The sequence below is a fragment of the Sitophilus oryzae genome, unplaced genomic scaffold, assembly GCF_002938485.1.
Source record: "Sitophilus oryzae breed Bouriz unplaced genomic scaffold, Soryzae_2.0 scaffold_808_pilon_pilon, whole genome shotgun sequence".
Taxonomy (NCBI): Eukaryota; Metazoa; Arthropoda; class Insecta; order Coleoptera; family Curculionidae; genus Sitophilus; species Sitophilus oryzae.
The window spans coordinates 523,390-543,033 of NW_022147426.1; the positions used below are offsets into that span (position 1 = coordinate 523,390).

Below are 19,644 nucleotides of genomic sequence, written 5' to 3' on the forward strand. Positions count from 1 at the left end.
AGTAATCACGATTCTGCTTAAACTGCTTGACGTTTAAAGCTGATTTTTGGCAAACGGATTGACTGTGGTGTGTAGAGGTTCGATAAGGAGGGGTTTCTCGAATCTCAAATTCCAAGAGGGTGAAAACGCCCCTCAAATATTACAATATTTTTGTGATTTAAAAAACGGTTAGTCTTTCGGGAAAACGCTTTGACACGCAAAATTTATTTTGTTTTATACATATTTTGAAATTTTTTAAAAAATCATACAGGATGTTGCAAAAAGTTGGGTAATTGATTAACTGCCAAAATATAATAATACTAGCGTGAAAGACTAACCGTTTTTTAACGAACAAACCCTGTACTCTCAGGACAGCAACAAACATACTTGCCACTGACCCAAAGCTATCCACAATCCAATCTATACCTAAATTAATACTATAATTAGTATTTCCTGGCGATTACGAGATTCTGTCCCACTTTCCATTAAATTTCTCCCTTTTTGAGGGGACTTTTGGCCTCGCGAGGATGCGCGCTATCCATCGGGGAGCACGGGAGGTATCCTCCGCCTTTTTACCTCCTCCCGACGCGCCAGTCGGGTCTGTGAGGCCGTCGGGACGTCCGTGCACCGCGTCGCGACGCCGCAACTGTCAATTCCACGTGCGTTCCGCGGAATACATCGCAGAGTGCGGCGGTTTTTGGGATTTGGAATATGGTGACGATAGATTTTTGTCTTTAATTAAATCGTTTATAGTTAATTCTGTTGTCTTTAATTAAATCGTTTATAGTTAAGTCTGTTCGTTTTTCTTGACAGAATAATTAATACATATATTAATAAATGTTATTTATTAAACTATTGTAGGATTGTAGGTCAATTAAATAAAAGTAAACTGGTATAGATTTAAATAAAGTCTATTTATATTATATTTAAAAAAACATATGTTTGTGTCATATGTCAAAAATGACAGGCTTTAGAAAAAATCGGAGAACACAAACTCATTAGGAATGTGATTATCTACAACTTTTATCTGAACACTTTTTGTCCAAAATAGATTGTAATGGAATTAGGGACAATTTTTAAAATAGCCAAAATTTGTTTTTTTCGAAATATCTAGTAAGCCATGAACTTTTTCAAAAATCTGAAAGGCGCATATTTATGACCCCACAAAACTGCAATTCTTTCTTCATTTAACCGACTCTCTATCTGCAGTAGTTTCCGAGATGCCCATAGAGAACATCGTAGGAAACTCACCCTGTATAACATGAAGAATCAAGCTACAATTTTTAAAAGCACTAGATTCAAACTCTACGGGCACAAGCTCGTTAGGGAAATGTTTACGTCATTAGAAATACCGTAAGATCGAAAAAAAAACGGTGTTAAAGACAGCTGCGGAATGATAATCGATGATAATTTAGGCGAGGCCAATCTCTAGACCTCATTTACTAAAAATTGACATCAGTATCAATAAAAGATCTAAAAGACTAAAGTTTTAAAATTTATTTCATCTGTTCGAGAGAAATTTTCTGTAATCTACATTTGATTGTTTCTTATGTCGTAAAATCTCTAAACTGTTCTTTACATGATGTTATTTTTCCTAATAAAATAAACTATATAAAAGCTTTGTAGGACACTTCATTCTGGTTAATACTGTTTTGTTTGTAGATAAAGGACAGAAATAAAACCCACATTTGTCGTATATTGTTGAAATATTCTCCACGTACCTACAGCTTTTTCCCGTTGAAATCCTTATATTTTATGGATTTCCTAGAAAAGAAAATATGGAAAACGAACAGTGAACGTAAATTTGTCAGTGCTCGAGCCGAGACGATCGTAGAATTAATTTTCTAGTGTGTTTATTCAGCTGAAAACCTATTTGAACTCATTAATTACAGAAAATATTTGGTTTTCTCTGTTATTTTTTATAATATATTGTATTATCAAATTTGAAATCATTGACGCCGTTTTTTTCGATGATATTTTATTTATTGAATTAGTGAGCTACCTTGTATAGGGTGTTTCAAAAAACCTGTGCCATTTCCCTTGTGGAGATTCCTCACGTAAAAATAAGATTTATTTTTCATATATTAACATAGGTCAGTGGCGCACATGTTTTTTTAGAAAAATACTCCAGTGATAACCCATATGCACGTCCCTGGTTAACCTGTCGACGTTTTTTTAGCATTAAATAGGCAGCACATCTTAACCTCTATGGGTAGCACTCTTTGGTAGCACTCATAGTAACATTTACCACAGATTATACAGATTATAAACGTTGTTTTTTCTTTATTGTTTTTCGTGGTTCCAGTTTTCGGAATCGGGCACTAGTTAGGTGACTAGTTTGCGCACATAGCACGCCCTCTTATGGCCTCTAAAATTGTGCACAGCGCCTGACCGGCACGGTTATTAGAGAGATATCGGAAAACCGAATAGCGTCATGCAGTATTTACGCGTACCTTATCATGGTTACGATATGCGCCAGTCAATTTTTAACGCAACACCCGCTAATAACGTTACCGCCTGACGTAATTTGCGGATCAATTACACCAAGCGCAATATTTCTAAATAACGTTTAAAAATTGCTTAAATGAGCATGTGCGGGTATTTGACGACCGGGGCCGGCCGGCGAGATCTTTTATTTTAGGTTATGTTTGAATTGTTTTGAATTATTACTTTAGTTTTATTAGGTAATTTGATATTTAAGTAGCTGGGATTAGTTTTAATTAAATAAATATGGCCCAAAATATGTGGATTCTATCTCTTCCAATATTAAAGAACCTATAAAGAGGCTTACGTTTACAGCAGATGACGACTTAGCCCTTCTAAGAGAATTTGTTGCTTGTTACCCTAAACCCACTGGCAGATGTTGAACAATAAAGCACTGGATATAAGCACTTTAGCCCTTTAGTTTTAAAATCCCTAGTAAACAAAACAATTTCAAATTTTAAATTCAAAGTTAGGTTAAGTTTAAATAGTGGACAGAATTCTTTCCGATCCGATAACTATAAATGAAGAGAGTTAATACCACCTCACGTAAAGGAAATAACACCTGGCCTTATTAACGTCCATGCACGCTATTCGGTTTAGCGATATCTCTCTATTACGCTGTTTATTGTTATTTTACGCGAGTTTATAGGAAATTTTACTCGTTTGCACATCGCCATAAAAAAACAATTTTCGTACTATGAATTAGGGACAAGATTTTTATCTGTATACTTCTAGGATACCTAATCTATGCATTTACCTTCCAAATTGCATTCGAATCGCTAAAAACACTTGGAAGAAAATTATAACAAATAGAAAAAATAAGACTTTAACCTTTTAAGCTACGAAACAAAGCAGAATCGGACCTACATATGTTGATATAAAAAATAAATCTTATTTTTACGTGCGAAATCTCCCTACGAGATATGGCACAAATTTTTTTGAAACACCCTGTATATTGGAATATCCCAATAATAGAGGACATAAAACATTAGTATTCGTAAAGAAAAGATTTCTATCTTTATTTAGTGTTAATTAATATTCTTTACGAACTGTTTATGATTAATAATTTCATCCAAAAATAGAGAGTCAAAAATATTATGGTGCTGCCATATTTTGTTAGGTATACCAACGGAGTAAAAAGGAATGGAAATAAATTTAATATGGTCCCAGTTTAAATTCATTTCTTCAGCTTTTCACGTCGTAAAAGAAAGATATAAAAAGTGGAGAAGGTGTGAGGTGCGAGGAATATTTTCTTTTAAGATTTTGTGTTTTTTTTCTACGAAAAAATAACAAAAAGAAACATTGGGGTGCTTGGGCGTATACTTGCTTTTAGAGTAGGTATAAAAAGATTTATTTTTTTCATCAGTTTTGGTAATGTAGAAAGAAAATGTTTTTTGATTTTTTATTTCACTCTATAATTTAAGAAGTTCAGAAAAACATGGTTTAGGTTTATACAGGGTGGTCAGAACTGTATTCCGGAAACTTCGGTAGTATATTCTGCAAATAGAGATAAGTACATTGCCTGGAAACCTTTAGGAAGGAGCATATCAAAAATCTTAGGTACACCGCGATGGGCCTCAAATATGGCCGACTTAAATTCCGGTTTATCAGTGTCGTTCTAATTTTATTTAAAAAATGTAAAACTATGATGTAGGGTAGACGTGGGGTAGACTCAATAATTTGTTGTTTTATTTTACGTTGTGAATAAATGTTGGTAGTTATTAAAATTGTTATAAAAATATATAATTCTGATAAAAATAGATAAGTTATAATAAGTATTTATTAACACAAACATCCGATACGCTACTGAAGCAGGTAAGTCAAATCAAAGATCAATTTTGTTGAAAAAGATGACCAGTCAAGAAAAAATATTTTTTCTTTCAAAAAGCAGTGGTGTACCATTTATGTTAAGCAAAAATCGATTTTTTTAATTTTTAACACCCTGTAGATCGGAAAGGAAGTACTTTAGACCTAATGGTTATATAAAAATTGTTTTAAGAACACATGAGGAATCACACCATAATTTTTTAGACTAATTCGAAAACACCCTGTATATTGTCAACTTGACAATGACTGCTGATAAAAGCTGCTGATTTTCGCAGGAAAAATTTTGATTTTTATTGAATTTTTCGGCCTGCGTCTGCAAATACTGGTTTGTTTTTTAATTTTCTATCGATCTAAATTTTAAATATCATAGTCAGAAATAGTTTTATTATTTATTAACTGTAAAAATGGTGTTTTCTTGTTGTGTTGCATCTTGCAAAGAAACTAACAAAACTGCAAAATGCACGTATTTCCAAAGACGATAAGGTATGTATCTTAGATAAAAGAAAAATATATGGTATGTATTCGTTGTTTGATTTTTTTTTCGTTTGCTTTAAAATCTATAAATCTCGGTCTATTCATTAGACAGCCAGTCGACTTACGATCATTTACATGAAACTCTGTAAAATAAATAAAAAAATAAATTGTAAAATATATACAGGGTGTTTCAAAACAAATTTAAATTTCTTAAGGGGGTGATAGGGGTTGTTCAAAATAAAGGGTAGTTTTGCTTTATAAACGTTGGGTCAAAAAGTCAACCAGAAAGGAGAGATTTCATAACAGTAATGGCCATAAAATTTTAATAGTCTTTATCTTTTATCTTGAAAACGAAAAGAGATACACTTATTTTTTATGAGCATTACTGTTATGTAAAACACACTTTCAGGTAATGGTTAAAATGAGTGGAAGGGGTATGAAATAAACTACCCCTATTATTCTTGAACAAGGAAATTTAAAGAAAATCTTTATCAAACGCATGCAAATGCTTTAATTTGGATAGTTTAGATTGTTTAAAACTTTTTACCTCTTGTGTTTTTGATAAAACTCACCGATTGGAAATTAAAAAATAAAATGTAAAGCATTACATGTCAGGACAAAAAACATTTTTAGATTAAGAATCTAGTGATAATAACGATAATAATAATCATCTAGATAATAACGTATTGCAGTAGAGTAATGTCAAATAAAATAATATTAGGAACATCCTAAAAAGTAAATTTTTTCCTAAAAACTAAATTTTTTCCTAAAAAAATTACAGCAGCCCACTAGATTCTTTATCAGAAAATGTTTTTTGTCCTGACATGTAATGCTTTACATTTTTGCTTAGTTTCGGAGATACAGGGTGTAGAAATTTCATTTTTATTTCGATTTTTTCCATATAATTTCTGAAGTAACGTCAATATTTGGATGAAAATTGGTGTCTGGGAGATTTTTGACATGAGAAATTTGATTTTGATGTCAATATGACACCTACATGTAGGAGGCGCCACCTACATATTTTTTAACTGGTTTGGAGAGTAATAAGTTTTCGAGCGTACCTGTATAAAACTACGTAGTAAAAAATATACATTCGCGGCGTTTTTTACGTAAAAAATATTGACATTACTTAAATTATCTGAAAAAAATTGAAATAAAAATGAAACTTCTACACCCTGTATCTCCAAATCTAAGCATTTTAGAACATATATTTATAGGAACTTTTTTACTTATTTTTATCTGCAGAATATGCTGCCGAAGTTTCTGGAATACAGTTCGAAACACCCTGTATGTAGGAGGTTTCATAGGTTTGGGTAAATTTTTCATTAGCACAAACTGATGATTAGCCCCAAAATTTTTCATTGTCGTCAATTTTTTTTATCAGTGTCTTATAGGAACTTGAAAAAACTATAGCAAAGATTAAAAAATAATGCGTCCGAGTGAATTCTGATCGCGAAGCGATGTTTTGCAAGTTAAAATCTACGAAATGCTGCTGCTGGACTTGGAAGAATCGTTCTGAAGAGTCTGACGATGACGAAATCAAGAAGGAAAATAGTCGAAACGTTGAGATTTTTAACGTTGAAGATTGTATAAATCAACACAATGAAGATGAAGAGTGTGAGAAAGATGAGGAGGACGAGTTTGGTAAGAATAAGTAACTGTTTAAAAAAAACTCTTTATATATTATATATATACATTTATACTCTTTGATTTTTAAGACTTTATTTTCATGTTTTTTCTAATTTTCTCTGAAACGGTGTGGAAATTTGGAAAAATATAAACGGGATTAACCATTTTAGTACAATGGTGGGTCAAATTCGAGGCTTTTAAACGGAAACACCCTTTTCTATAGGAGATAGACAAAAACTAATATCGGTGTCTGGCGCTCAATTTTTGTCAAAAACATGCTGGTGAAAACCGCATATCGATATCTGTTAGCGTTTCGGAGTTACGGGGTGTTTTTCAAAAATGTGCATTTTTAACAAATCACTGTAACTTTTTTGCTATGGAAAATTTTGTATTTCTATGAAAACATTTCCAAAGTACCTTTTACGTAGAATTTAATGGTTTAAGTATAATTTTTTTAAAATTAATAATTTAAGAATTATGAACAGAAAATTTGATTTTTTATATGGGATACCCTGTATATTTTTAATTTATTGAAAATAATTTAAAATTACCTTTCCAAAAATATAACACACTTGATATTTTGCTCGATTCCTCCTCGAGATATAGAGTATATAAAAATTCTTCCGCTGTAAATAAGTAGGCTTTGAACGGCACCGGCTGTAATGCAAAAAAATTCTAGCTGTGAGCATCAGTTAAAACGAAAATAATATTTGCTATGAGAGGTGCAGAATTTTACAACAATTTAAAATATATTTAACCAACATCAACACATTTAAACTATATCTAATAACAATAAAAATAAATGGCAAACCAAGACATGAGATTTTGCTACAGGTGTTCGACATATCGACCGTCTTCTGTTATGGACAGACGGGGTAGTTTTTGAACATTTCTCGCGGAATTCATTAACTCAGTGGGGGTGAAAGATACCCTCTCTTAACTGCTAAGTATTTCTAATTCTTGTCTAGATTATACGGAAGAATAAGAAACCTTTATTCTTCCGCAAATATATCCGTAGGATTAGTTCCATGGGCACTAAGTCAGGCGGCCTCGACGGCCAACGGCTGGGATCTTGGTTAGTTATTCGATTATTTTTGTAATTTGCTGCAAAAATTTGCTGATAACTTCAGCGTTCAGAGGCGGTGCGTCGTCTTGCTGGAAAAATATGTTTTCGAGTTTCATTAAGGGCATATCATCAGTAAGGGGTCCAAAGCCTACTAGTTAAAAGTGGCGAACTTTTAAAAATTCTGTATTTCGGAGAGGATTATAACAAAATATCAAGTGTGCTATATTTTTGAAAAGGTAATTTTAAATTCTTTTCAGTTAATTAAAAATACAGAGGGTGTCCCGAATAAAAAATCAAATTTTCTGTTGATAACCCGTAAATTATTAATTTTAAAAAAATTATACTTAAACCATTAAATTCTACGTAAAAAGATGCTTTGGAAATGTTTTCATTGAAATACAAAATTTTCCATAGCAAAAAAGTTACAGCGATTTGTTAAAAATGCACACTTTTGAAAAACACCCCGTAACTCCGAAACGGTAACAGATATTGATGTGCGGTTTTCACCATCATGTTTTTGATGAAAATTCGGCTCCAGACACCGATACTAGTTATCGTCTATCTCCTATAGAAAAGGGTGTTTCCATTTAAAAGCGTCGAATTTGACCCACCCTGTACAAAATTTTTATGAACAATCCATTTTTCTCAAAATGTCTATAACTATACACTGATAACTGTAATATTTTGTCAAATAGTAACTTTACGACTTATCTAGCAATAACAGCTTTTCATTGTACTGGAAATGGCCCCATTCGAAATTCAAATAAATTTCCATATACATTTTCACATTTCTCGCTGTTTACGTGAGCTCTATAGCTATTTTTACGATTTGAGGTTTTCATTCGTATTTTCAATAAAGATTAAAAAAGTAATCTGCACACAAATGTGAAAAATAATATGAACAGGAAATACACAAATAATGTAAATTTGTTTTTATAAATATTTAAACAAGGGTTTGCTCAAAATGCAATAGATTTTTTTAACATAATATTATAATATTTTTTTTATATTTAGCATCCTGGACTCTCTACTGTTATATACCTATACAGAGTTTTTTTATTTATTTATTGTCTTAAGTTCAATTTGACTAAAAATTTGGCGCCGGGAGGCACGTATACTAAAATATGTTAGTAAAAAATTGGTAGGCAGTTCTTTTAGTTTCAATTATCTCAAAAACTGCAAAACTACAAAATAATTATAAAATATCTTTATTAATATCAACATTCATCTCCTATTATACTAAAATACAAAACTATACCTAACATGGTCACGAAGAATGGAACTGAGACGCCCAAGAGATAGTTTAGAGCTCTAAAAAATTGATAAAATATATTACTTATAAAATACAAGTATATACAGGGTGTTTCAAAACAAATGCGAAAAACTTCAGGGGGTGATTCCTTGTTCAAAATAAAGGGTAGTTTGCTTTATAAACGTTGGGTCAAAAGTCAACCATTAGGGAGATATCGCGGTACAAAGATGGCTGAAAAATAATGTTTTTATTTGAATGAAGAATACATTTTTCTTAAAATGTCAATAATAAAAAAGTTTTTCTTCTTGTAAAGACAATCAAGGGACATACTGTATGTGAACTATACACTGATAACTGTAATATTTTGTCAAATAGTAACTTTACGACTTATCTAGCAATAATAATGATAATAATGATAATAATAATAATCTAGATAATAACGTATTGCAGTAGGGTAATGTCAAATAAAACAATATTAGAAACATCTTAAAAAGTGACAGCGGCCGACTAGATTCTTTATCTAAAAATATTTTTAGTCCTGACATGTAATGCTTTACATTTTATTTTTTAATTTCAAATCGGTGAGTTTTATCAAAAAAATACAAGAGATAAAAAAGTTTCTAAACAAACTAAACTATCCAAAGTAATTGTTTTGCATGTGTTTGATAAGATTTTTCTTTAAATTTCGTTAACAAGAATGATAGGGGTAGTTTATTTCAACCCCTTCCACTCATTTTAAAAAAGTGAAAAAATTACCAAAAAGTGTGTTTTCATAACAGTAATGCTTCCGTAAAATTTCATTAGTCTATCTCTTTTCGTTTTCAAGATAAAAAATAAAAACATTATTTTTCCGCCATCTTTGTACCGCGATATCTCCCTAATGGTTGACTTTTGACCCAACGTTTATAAAGCAAACTACCCTTTATTTTAGACAAGGAATCACCCCCTGAAGTTTTTCGCATTTGTTTTGAAACACCCTGTATATACAGGATGATTCAGATTTTACTAGAATAACTGCAGGTATCTCGATAGAACTAACCGAAATAATGATAGTTTGTATTCATAGATAAAAGACTTATACTATTAAATAGATAGGCAACTTATAATACATTTCAATTTTATTATACAAGGGCGCCTCTGGTAGTCGGAGGAAGAAATACTAATGGAAGAGAGGGGTGCGGGGAAGGGGGGTTGTTTTAGTTAATTTAAAATAAATTTAGACATACATGTAAGAACACTTTGTGTGCTTTTAATTAGGTCGAACATATTATAAACGATAAATCAACTTAATTAAAAGCATACAAAGTGTTCTTATGTCGGATATTAATTAAAAATATATTAAAAAGACTAGAAATAGTATATATTAAGTTGTTACAGTTATAATTTAATCTTTGGCGGTTTTCAGCAAATAGCAGGCAGTTTTACATAATTTTCCTCCCTTTGAAGTGAATTGGAAACGGCTATATAATTTTGGTGTAGGCAAGATTCCCAGTTTGTTTCCGTTTGAGACCTGAAATAATAAAAACAAATTAAATTAGATGTAATCATCTGCTGATCATGCTAATATAACACAACGCGCGTCCTTAATTCACCGTAAAAATATTAAATAACTGCTCAGCAAGTAGCATTTATTAGCAGTACTAATTTAAAAAATCTATAACTGTAAGTAGATATGTTTAATTTACTTACCATTGTATTCTTCGGAAACCAGGTGTACAACAATTAAACTCCATGATAAAAAATAATTAAGAGTCTATACAAAACACAAATTGTCCCACCATTTTTAAAAAACATTGTCTAAAACAGAATACTGGCAAAAACTCTGAAGGAATTTAATTTTACAATAATTCGACAAATCAAAACGAAATCAAACCGTAAAATCACAAAAGCGTCTCTGAGTGACAGTTAAAAATCAAATTTTATTATTGTCAGATATTGACATTTGCATTGATAATATTGACAGTTTTAATATTTTGCGCCTCTGCATCTTGGAGGAAAAACTATTTTTAATGAACCGTCATTTCCATTTAAGTTTCTCAGCCATGTTTGTATTATAAACCATACTCCAAGAACGCTTCCGCTTGGAGTAAAATGGCGCTAAAATTTGAATTTATAATACAAACTATCATTATTTCGGTTAGTTCTATCTATCCCTGAAGTTATTCTAGTAAAATCTGAATCACCCTGTATATATATTATAAAATACAAGAATACAAATTTTTAACTAAATTTAGACATTTTTCTTGTACCTGGAAAGATCTTCCCTGTTTGGTTTGTCTTCGGACACCTTCTCCTTTTTGTTTTTATCATTATAAGTCGATGGGTATTTGATTTTTGGCATCTTTCATTCAGACTTGGAGCTATATATTGGAGCCTTTGTTGGAACTGACATGGAACTGACCATGAATTGACGTTTTGATCTCTATTTTGAAGGATAATAAAGAAATTGATCTTTTTAGTAACTATAGAAATTATATTGTTATAATGAAACATGTTTTTCTATTTAAAAATAAAAAATCGGTAAAAAACTTTTAAGTTAAACGGTTTTATCTTATGTGCACTGAAAACTAGAAAATAATAATAACAATTAGGTATTTTGAACTTCTAGTTCAGAAATATTTTAGTACTAGGCAGAATATATATAGCTTTTAGGCATATTAGTCTAAAATAAAAACGTGGGGCCCATTAATTATTGCTGTAATACTTTCTTCTATACTAAGTGTGGATTGCATCGACTTACTATAATCGTAACTGGAGATTTTGACAATCAATAACCAGCCGTGGCGGCTTCACCAGCGAACGCCGAGCTCATGATCTACCAAAGTACGAGGCATGTTTTTTAAGTAAGTACCGTTTTGCGATTCCGCCGCCGCAGCGCTACGGTCGGCGTTCCGCGCATGCGCGCTGGTTACCTGCATCTCTTGTCTATGCACAGACGCCAGTACAGTCTGATTCTTCATTGTATATGTTGTTTATTGAGTGTTTAAGATGCCTCCGACAATCGTGAGCCCCGCCGATTGTGAAGTACGGGCTGTCATACGATTTCTTAGTGCTAAAGGCGTAAAACCGATCGATATTCATCGTGAGATCTGTGAAGTTTACGGACAAACCATTATGAGTGATGGAATGGTAAGGAAAAGGGTGAGAGCATTTAAAGATGGCCGCACAAATGTGCATGATGAAGAACGGAGTGGGCGTCCTTCGGTCGTTAATGAAGATTCGGTGCAGAAAGTGGACAAAGAGGTGAAAGAAAACAGACGCTTTACAATTTCATCATTGTGCGACTACTTTCCTCAATGTTCTCGTAGTGTTTTGTATCGCATTGTGACCGAGAACTTGAATTACCGGAAATTGTGTTCACGTTGGGTTCCGAAAATGTTGATGGATTTGCACAAAACCCAACGTTTAGGCAGTGCATTGACTTTCCTTGAGCAGTACCACAATGAAGGTGAAGATTTTTTAGACAAAATTGTTACTGGTGACGAAACATGGGTGGCCTACGAAACACCAGAATCGAAACAACAGTCCATGGAATGGCGACATTCATCATCACCCAAAACAGTGAAGTTTAAGCAAACAATTTCTGCCCGGAGAATCATGTGCAGTTTTTTGGGACAGAAAAGGAGTATTGCTAGTGGAGTTTCTGCCTCGTAATGAGACAATCAAGGCAGCATCTTATTGTGAGACATTGAACAATCTGCGCCGTGCAATCCAAAACAAAAGACGTGGCAAGTTGAGTAAGGGTATTGTTTTGCTGCATGATAATGCCCGTCCACATGTGGCTAATCGGACCAAAGATCTCATCAAATCTTTTAAATGGGAAACTCTGATCATCCTCCATACAGCCCTGATCTGGCGCCCAGTGACTACCATTTATTCCTGCACTTGAAGAAACACCTGGGCGGTCAGCGTCTTCAAGACGATAACGAAGTCAAAACAGTTGTGATACAGTGGTTAACCAGTCAGGCGGCAGAATTTTATGAGGAGGGTATTGAAAAACTGGTGCCACGTTATGACAAGTGCCTCAATATTCACGGAAATTATGTAGAAAAGTAGATTAAGGTACAGGCTTTCATGTAAAAATAAAATTATTGCGATATCTTTGCACGTTTTTTTTTAATTCCAAAACGGTACTTACTTAAAAAACATGCCTCGTATAAAGATATGCTTTGCCATAGGTAGGATTTCAGAGGGGCCCCACGTTTTTATTTTAGTCTAATATGCCTAAAAGCTATTCTGCCTAGTACTAAAATATTTCTGAACTAGAAGTTCAAAATACCTATTTTTACCGATTTTTTATTTAAAAAAAATCATTATTTTTTCCAAACCTGGTTTTTACTGAAAATATTTTCTGAAAACTACTTTAAAATAAGGTTTTCATGTGACAAAGAAAAAGTATCAGTGTCCATCGATCGTATTCCTGAATTCCTTGCAGGACAACGTACATATTTGAAGAAATATAAAGTTTTTAGTGTGTCCCAGCCCCAGCAAACAGCAGTAAAATGTGTTACTTTGTAGCAGTACGTTTATTCGACAGAATGTAACACATCTTATAAACGATTTCTTCTTTTTAGCTACATACAGAATACAGACATTCTCAACGAATGCCGTCAAAGACTGCTGGGGAATGACAATCGGTGATAATTTTCGGCGAGGTCAAGCTCTATACGTCATTTATTTGGACTATACACTTCTTTATTTTTTAACGGCGCTTAGGAAGATTGTAAGTTATTTTTATATTGAGTAAAAATGATTTTTAACTGGTGTATAGTTTAAATTCCAGAAAAATTTTTTTTGGAAATAGAATTGTGTATCTTGAAACGGGGTTCTATCCTTTTTTTAATGTTTAATTAGTAGTAATTTTTGACAAGATTTATGTCAATTTTTGGTAAATGACGTTTTGCCAAAATTATCATTCCGATTATAATTCCCTAGACGACTGGGACGGCGTTTTTTTTCGATAATACGGTATTTCTGTTATAAATTGACTTGTTATTCTGTGTGTAGACGTTCTGGTCATCCATTTTATCCATTCTTTCAAAATTTATCTGAATTCTTTATACTGTTTGTCGACCTTGCATCTTTGGAAACTTTTCTGGAAAGGATTCAATATCTGTTTTCGTCGTAAACATCGTCAGGCATTAGCAAAATAGCTTTTTTACTGTACTTACCTTATACCAAGGGCGTAGATAAGGGGGGGGGGTACTGGGGGACAGTACCCCCCCCCTGACGCTTGACGAGATACGAGAATTGAAATAGTCATTGACTATGAAAGGATTTTTTTAAATTAATATCCGACATATAAGAACACTTTGTATGCTTTTAATTATGTTGATTTATCGTTTATAATATGTTCGATCTAATTAAAAGCATACAAAGTGTTCTTATTGGCCAGGACAGATTAGTGGGGTTAACTCTAATCAATATCCATAAAGATATTGAAATAAATGTTGATGCTGTTATTGATAGGTTTTCCAAACAGCGTACTAGAAAACTTGATTTTGTTTTGTAGTTTTATTTATAGTTTATATAGTTTTTTTTGATAGTTTAGAGTTTTTTATTTATAGTTTATAGAAAATTAACTAATAAACGTCGTTGTTTCATTTTTGTTTATGTTATTTACAAATCTATATTTGTTTTTATATATTTTTTGAAGACAAAAAAATCGCCGTCGTTTTAATTCGACAAAAAAATTCCGACGGTGATTTTTTTGCGGCTTAATCATAGTACCACCCCCATAGCTTACACCTATCTACGCCCCTGCCTTATACAGGGTCTCGGTAAACTTCGCGAACATATTCTGCAAATAGAAATAAGTAAAAAAGTTCGTATAAATGTATGTCCTAAAAATATACTATTCTGAAAAATATTCAGTGTAAAAACCGAAAAAAAAACGGTTTTTTTTTGGTGTTTAAAATAAATTAAAAGTAAAATTTTACTCATTTTCCGTAAATGTTTATTTCTTTAGAGACCATCGAAGAAAAGTTATGTGCTTAAATATTCATAACCCTCTCTCCAACACAGACTCACATCTCCTGAACTTTTAAAAAGCAGAAAGTACTCAAAGGAGAACTTGGAAAATTAGATTCTTCAGTGAAATGGAAAAAGTTTTATACGAAAAATAAACCGAAATATTGAAGGCCTTAAAATTACACGCAAAAATACATATTTACCGGAATTTTTTTTGTCGAATTTATGAAATTTATTATAAAAAACTGTTTATTTTTTGTTCTAGGCAATCCTAGAAACAAGGTCGCGTTACTGCCTGGCCATTCTCTCATGGACTGGATTAGATTGGGCACATCTGGCAAGGATTTGACAGGATTAGGATCCGCAGCCGGCAGTTTATCGGTAAGAAATAACGATTTTCAATTTAGAATTTAAATTGTAGTTACGTGTTTTGGAATAAATCCAATGAGGAAGATGCATATATTTTATTTTTCGCCAGAAACTGTTCAATTTATTAGAATAAATATGTGTAAATGCAAGAAAAAACTTTTTTCTTGAAAGCAGTACCACAATTTTATAAAACGGGCCATTAAAATACTATGGATAACGCAAACGACGCCTCGCGAATTGAAACGATTATCTATTGGTCTGACGTCACCCGCCGTTCTCGTCGACGCGCGATGGCCAGCAGCAGCCAGACGTGTTCAGGGCCAGTCAACTGAGATATACGACCTTGAACGATCTTTTTTTGGGGTAGTAATTTCCTGGGGCGCTAGATGGCGTATTTTTTATTTTAATTTTTCTAGTTGCCTAACAATTGCGTACAAAATTGTTTTTATAGTTGCCTAAATAGGCCTATTAATTATGTTCTGTCATTGTTCTGTATGTCAAATCAGTTTTCCGTTTCCGGCTTCCTCCTTCCTCTTCAGTTGTGTTTTGCAATTGAACGGAGATGTGTGTTTCGCTGTTTTCTGGATGTTTGGCTGTGTTTTTTGCAATCTTCATTTTACAATCGTGATTTTGTATTTTTGAATTTTTTTGAACTTTGTTTTGTGTTTGATTTTTAAGATCTTTATTAAAGGTAAGGTTTAAGTTAAAGGTCTTTGATTTATCTAACAATTGTATTTAATAATCCAAGAAAGTGAGGTGAGGTAACCTAACCAAGTCCAAATGTTCCTGAATTTTATTTTTTAACAATGTAATATTTACAACGCCATATATTTTTACAAAAAAAAGTGATCAACTCCATATTTTTGTACATAAACTCCACAATGTGATATTACACAATTGTTCAAGTCCATATGTAAAAAATACACGTAAATAAAACATTGTTTCTAATGGACGTCACTTTCTCTTGTATTCCAACGATATTTCTTATGTGTTCTTAAATCTGGTACTATAATAAATATTATACTTTTTAATCTGTTGTTTTATTTGTTTGTAAAATGTTTCATGGTATAATTTTCTGTAAATTAAATTAAATTATTTATTGTAGGTTTTTATGCACATAAAATTATATAAGCCAACCATTTAACACTTTACAATAGTTTAACCTGGTTTAACCTTTATATATAAATCCTTGTTTTTTACCATTTGACTTGTTTGCCAACTTGGGACCAATCAGATGACTACACATTATTTTGTAGAAATCTGATTGGCTCTAACTGGCGAACAAGTCATACGTCTTGCTTAAAAATAAATTGCATCTATTTAAATTTGCCGCCACATTTGTTACTTTCCTGGGTGGCTAGATGGCGCCACTGCAATATACAGATTACAGATTTCTTTACAAATTTGAAACCGTTTTGAAACTAAAAAATGCATGGGAGTTAGCGTTCTTCTTTAGTGTGTTCTGTGGACGTGTTCCGTTTATGTACGTATTTAGGTGGCGTACTAAGACATTTTTGTTGCTTTTAGCGTTGATTGGAGGAGCTTTTTTGTGCAGTTATTATTTATATGTGTTCTGAGAATTTTTTAAGTAATGACAGATTCCGGGTTTGTAAAAGCACAATCAGATAACTTGCCAAAAGTCCATGCTTTTATGTTGACTGCTTTTATAAATACAAATTCCCAATTTATTGGTGCTGAATTACGAGGAAAAAAACAGAGAGGTATGTAACATTTATTCTTTGTAGTGCTGAGGCATATTTAAGTATAACTACTGAGGCATATTTAAGTAAGTACCTACTGTTACGAACTTTTATATAGTTATAAATTAATGTTATAAACTTATTTTTCAGATCAGGTAGGGAGACGTATGGAGATAATGCTGTAGGTTATGTAGAAGTGAAAAGAGACAAAAATATTTGTTTAGTACGTGGAAAAATAACTCCAGAGCATAGCGTGAAAAAGAAAGTTTTTTTATATATTGACACCCCCTTACCCTTGTTATTTTTAAAGATTGTTTTTTTACGAAATTATAGGAAATAAATTGTTTATCAGTAATGAAAATGTTATACAAGGTGTCCCATAAGCAAACGCCAAAATTAAGTTACTTTTTTAAGTGAAACACCCTATATATTTTTGGATTCTTCGGAAATTTCTAGATTTTCTAGATATATTTCATGTATAATATCCTATACCTATCTTCAAATGTTTACGAAATATTGACAGTTGAAAAGCGAAAAATACCTACAATTTTCCGCACCACCTTTTTTGAGACACCCTGTATAACTAGAATTAATTTTAAAAGAGAGTATATGAAAAACCATGCAACTTTTTTATTTAATCTTTTCTTCTAAAACTTGCAGTTAAGGCTGTATATGGGTGTCAAAATATAATGAATAACCCTGTACATTCAAATTTCATATACGTATGTAAGACAATAAACATAAATATATGAACTTACATCAAAATGATCTTCACAACAATAAATCGTAAAAATAGAGGATAATTTAACGTTTTTCTTTTCATCTCTTCTCATGGCCTTGGACCATTTTTTTCTGTTTTCGCTCATCCATTACTATTTATAAATATCCTTAATTACTAATTATGTATTAATTAACACAAATAACTAAAATTTTGACTCGGATTCAACAGCGTTTAAAAGCAAACTGTGTAAAGTCTGGCTCCACTGAACCAGAAGAACGGCGGGTGACGTCACAGCGGCAAGGCGCGGTAGAGAGCGTTTGCCCGGCCATTTAAATTAACAACATTTAATTATTTTATATTAGAGGCATTTCTTAACCGATATCAACGATTTTTTTTGTTCAATTTGTAATTATATGAACTATTTCTTAAAAACATTATTTAAAAACATGCATTTTCCTCATTAATACAGTGTGGTTCTTAAATAAGTATTTTATTTGGAGAAAAGACAGCGTTTGTCCACTTTTATATATTTTCTTTTAATCAAGATATTTTAGGAAACAAAAATAAATAAATTATAAATATATAAATTTAGATTTTAATTAAATTTTAGAAATTTGATTTAAATATTGTTTTGAATTAAAATCAAAAAAATCTGATTTAGCAAAATAAAACAATAAATCACCACAATACACCAAAACACTTTTACTTTTACACTGGACGCGCGTTTCGCTAACCACGTTTATAATCATCTGCTGATGATGCTAACTGAGTTTATTAGTTGACATAAGGTTTGCTTCGGGACCAGAACTTACTAGATGTGTTGACTAGGCCCAAAAGCAAAGGCATAGTCTTTGCAACGAAAAATGTTAGTGCCTTCTTTAAAACCGAATATTTCCAACAAAAATAAAGCTAATGAGATGAAGCAAAAAAACAAACCATCGGGAAAGGATGTATCTAGATGATAAAATAATTTTTAAATTTCTTGCTGTTTTAACATATTTCACAGGGCGTTTCAAACTTTCATCAAAAATATCAACATTTTGTTTTTCCTCGTATAATTAACAGATGGGGAGTTTCATTTTTAATTTAGAAAAAGATACTAAGAAGTCAAATAATTTGGCAACACACTGCTTAAAAAATCATCAAAATCGGCCCATTAAAATAAAATATATTAACCTTTAAAATACATCAAAGTTTTAAGGTGCCTATTTTTCGTGCCGGTGAATGTATTTCAAAAACTATACATTTTAGTCATATATTTTTCTAATGAAACAGACCTTTATTTTTTTACTAGAATCCAAAAATCAATTATTATATAGGGTGTTCCATTACAAAAAACATAACTTTGATGTGTAACTTTTTTTGGGGACACCCTGTAGAACTCTACATAATTTTAGAAAATTAAAATTAATTTTAGAGAACTTTTGTTCTCCTTGCAAAAATCGCGTCGTATATGACGCGCCACCCTGTATAATTCGATTTCAATCAAAATTTCAATGATTAGAATATAAGCAGAATAGGTATAGCTTATGTATTAGATTTATTTATTTCAATAAATTTACTTAGAATAAGAATTAAAAAAATCAAAATATTAAGAAGGAAATAATTAAGAATTTACTAAAATTACTAAAATAAAAAATTAAAAGCAACGAAAAAAAATGGGTAAACATTTTAGTATTTTATCTATAAAACACAATACACATTAATACATTGACAGTAATTGAATTCCGAGGTAAAAGTCTCTGGGCCCTCCACTATACGTATCTAATAGTAAAAACTAAAAGAAAAGCTAATTTAAAAAACCCACTGTATATTCTGTTATTAATTTTAATTTAAACTTAATATTATAATTTAGGTAGTAAAAGAAGAACTGGCGAAGCACAGTAGGAGATCAGATGCGTGGACAGCTATACGTGGACGGGTCTATAATATTACTGAGTATTTTCCCTTTCATCCAGGAGGTGAAGAGGAACTGATGAAAGGTGCTGGAATTGACGCAACCACGCTTTTCGAACAGGTAGTTATTCGATTTCAAAGGTCACTGTGACGCCGTCTTTTTTTCGATTTTAAGGTACCTATATTTTCCAGTTTTTTTTTGCAAAATCACGGGATGAGTGATCTAGAATAATTATTGAGACCAAATCGATTTGACAGTTGCTGTCATATTTGATCT

At 31.9% G+C, this 19,644-nt stretch overlaps 1 protein-coding gene and 1 long non-coding RNA gene across 7 annotated transcripts in view; one reads left to right on the top strand and one right to left on the bottom strand.

Annotated features, from left to right (window-relative positions):
* The window catches only part of LOC115888723 (cytochrome b5 reductase 4), an 88,834-nt gene that overhangs the window by 56,225 nt on the left and 12,965 nt on the right, over positions 1-19,644 (top strand). Inside the window, exons 1-4 of one of the 6 annotated variants that reach the window (XM_030908539.1) lie at positions 604-693; positions 6,149-6,408; positions 14,947-15,062; positions 19,327-19,488. In XM_030908539.1, coding sequence (XP_030764399.1) covers positions 6,225-6,408; positions 14,947-15,062; positions 19,327-19,488 — 462 coding nt within the window. In that variant the 5' untranslated portion in view covers positions 604-693; positions 6,149-6,224. Of the gene's footprint in view, positions 1-603; positions 694-3,645; positions 3,798-6,106; positions 6,409-14,946; positions 15,063-19,326; positions 19,489-19,644 lie in introns of those variants that run through there. The other 5 variants (XM_030908538.1, XM_030908537.1, XM_030908541.1 and 2 more) reach the window with 5 other exon arrangements.
* On the bottom strand, positions 8,665-11,505 carry LOC115888731. The gene is made up of 3 exons (XR_004051298.1): positions 11,452-11,505; positions 10,961-11,133; positions 8,665-8,770 (listed from the first exon to the last, which is right to left on the bottom strand). It is a non-coding gene; the product is annotated as an uncharacterized LOC115888731 (long non-coding RNA).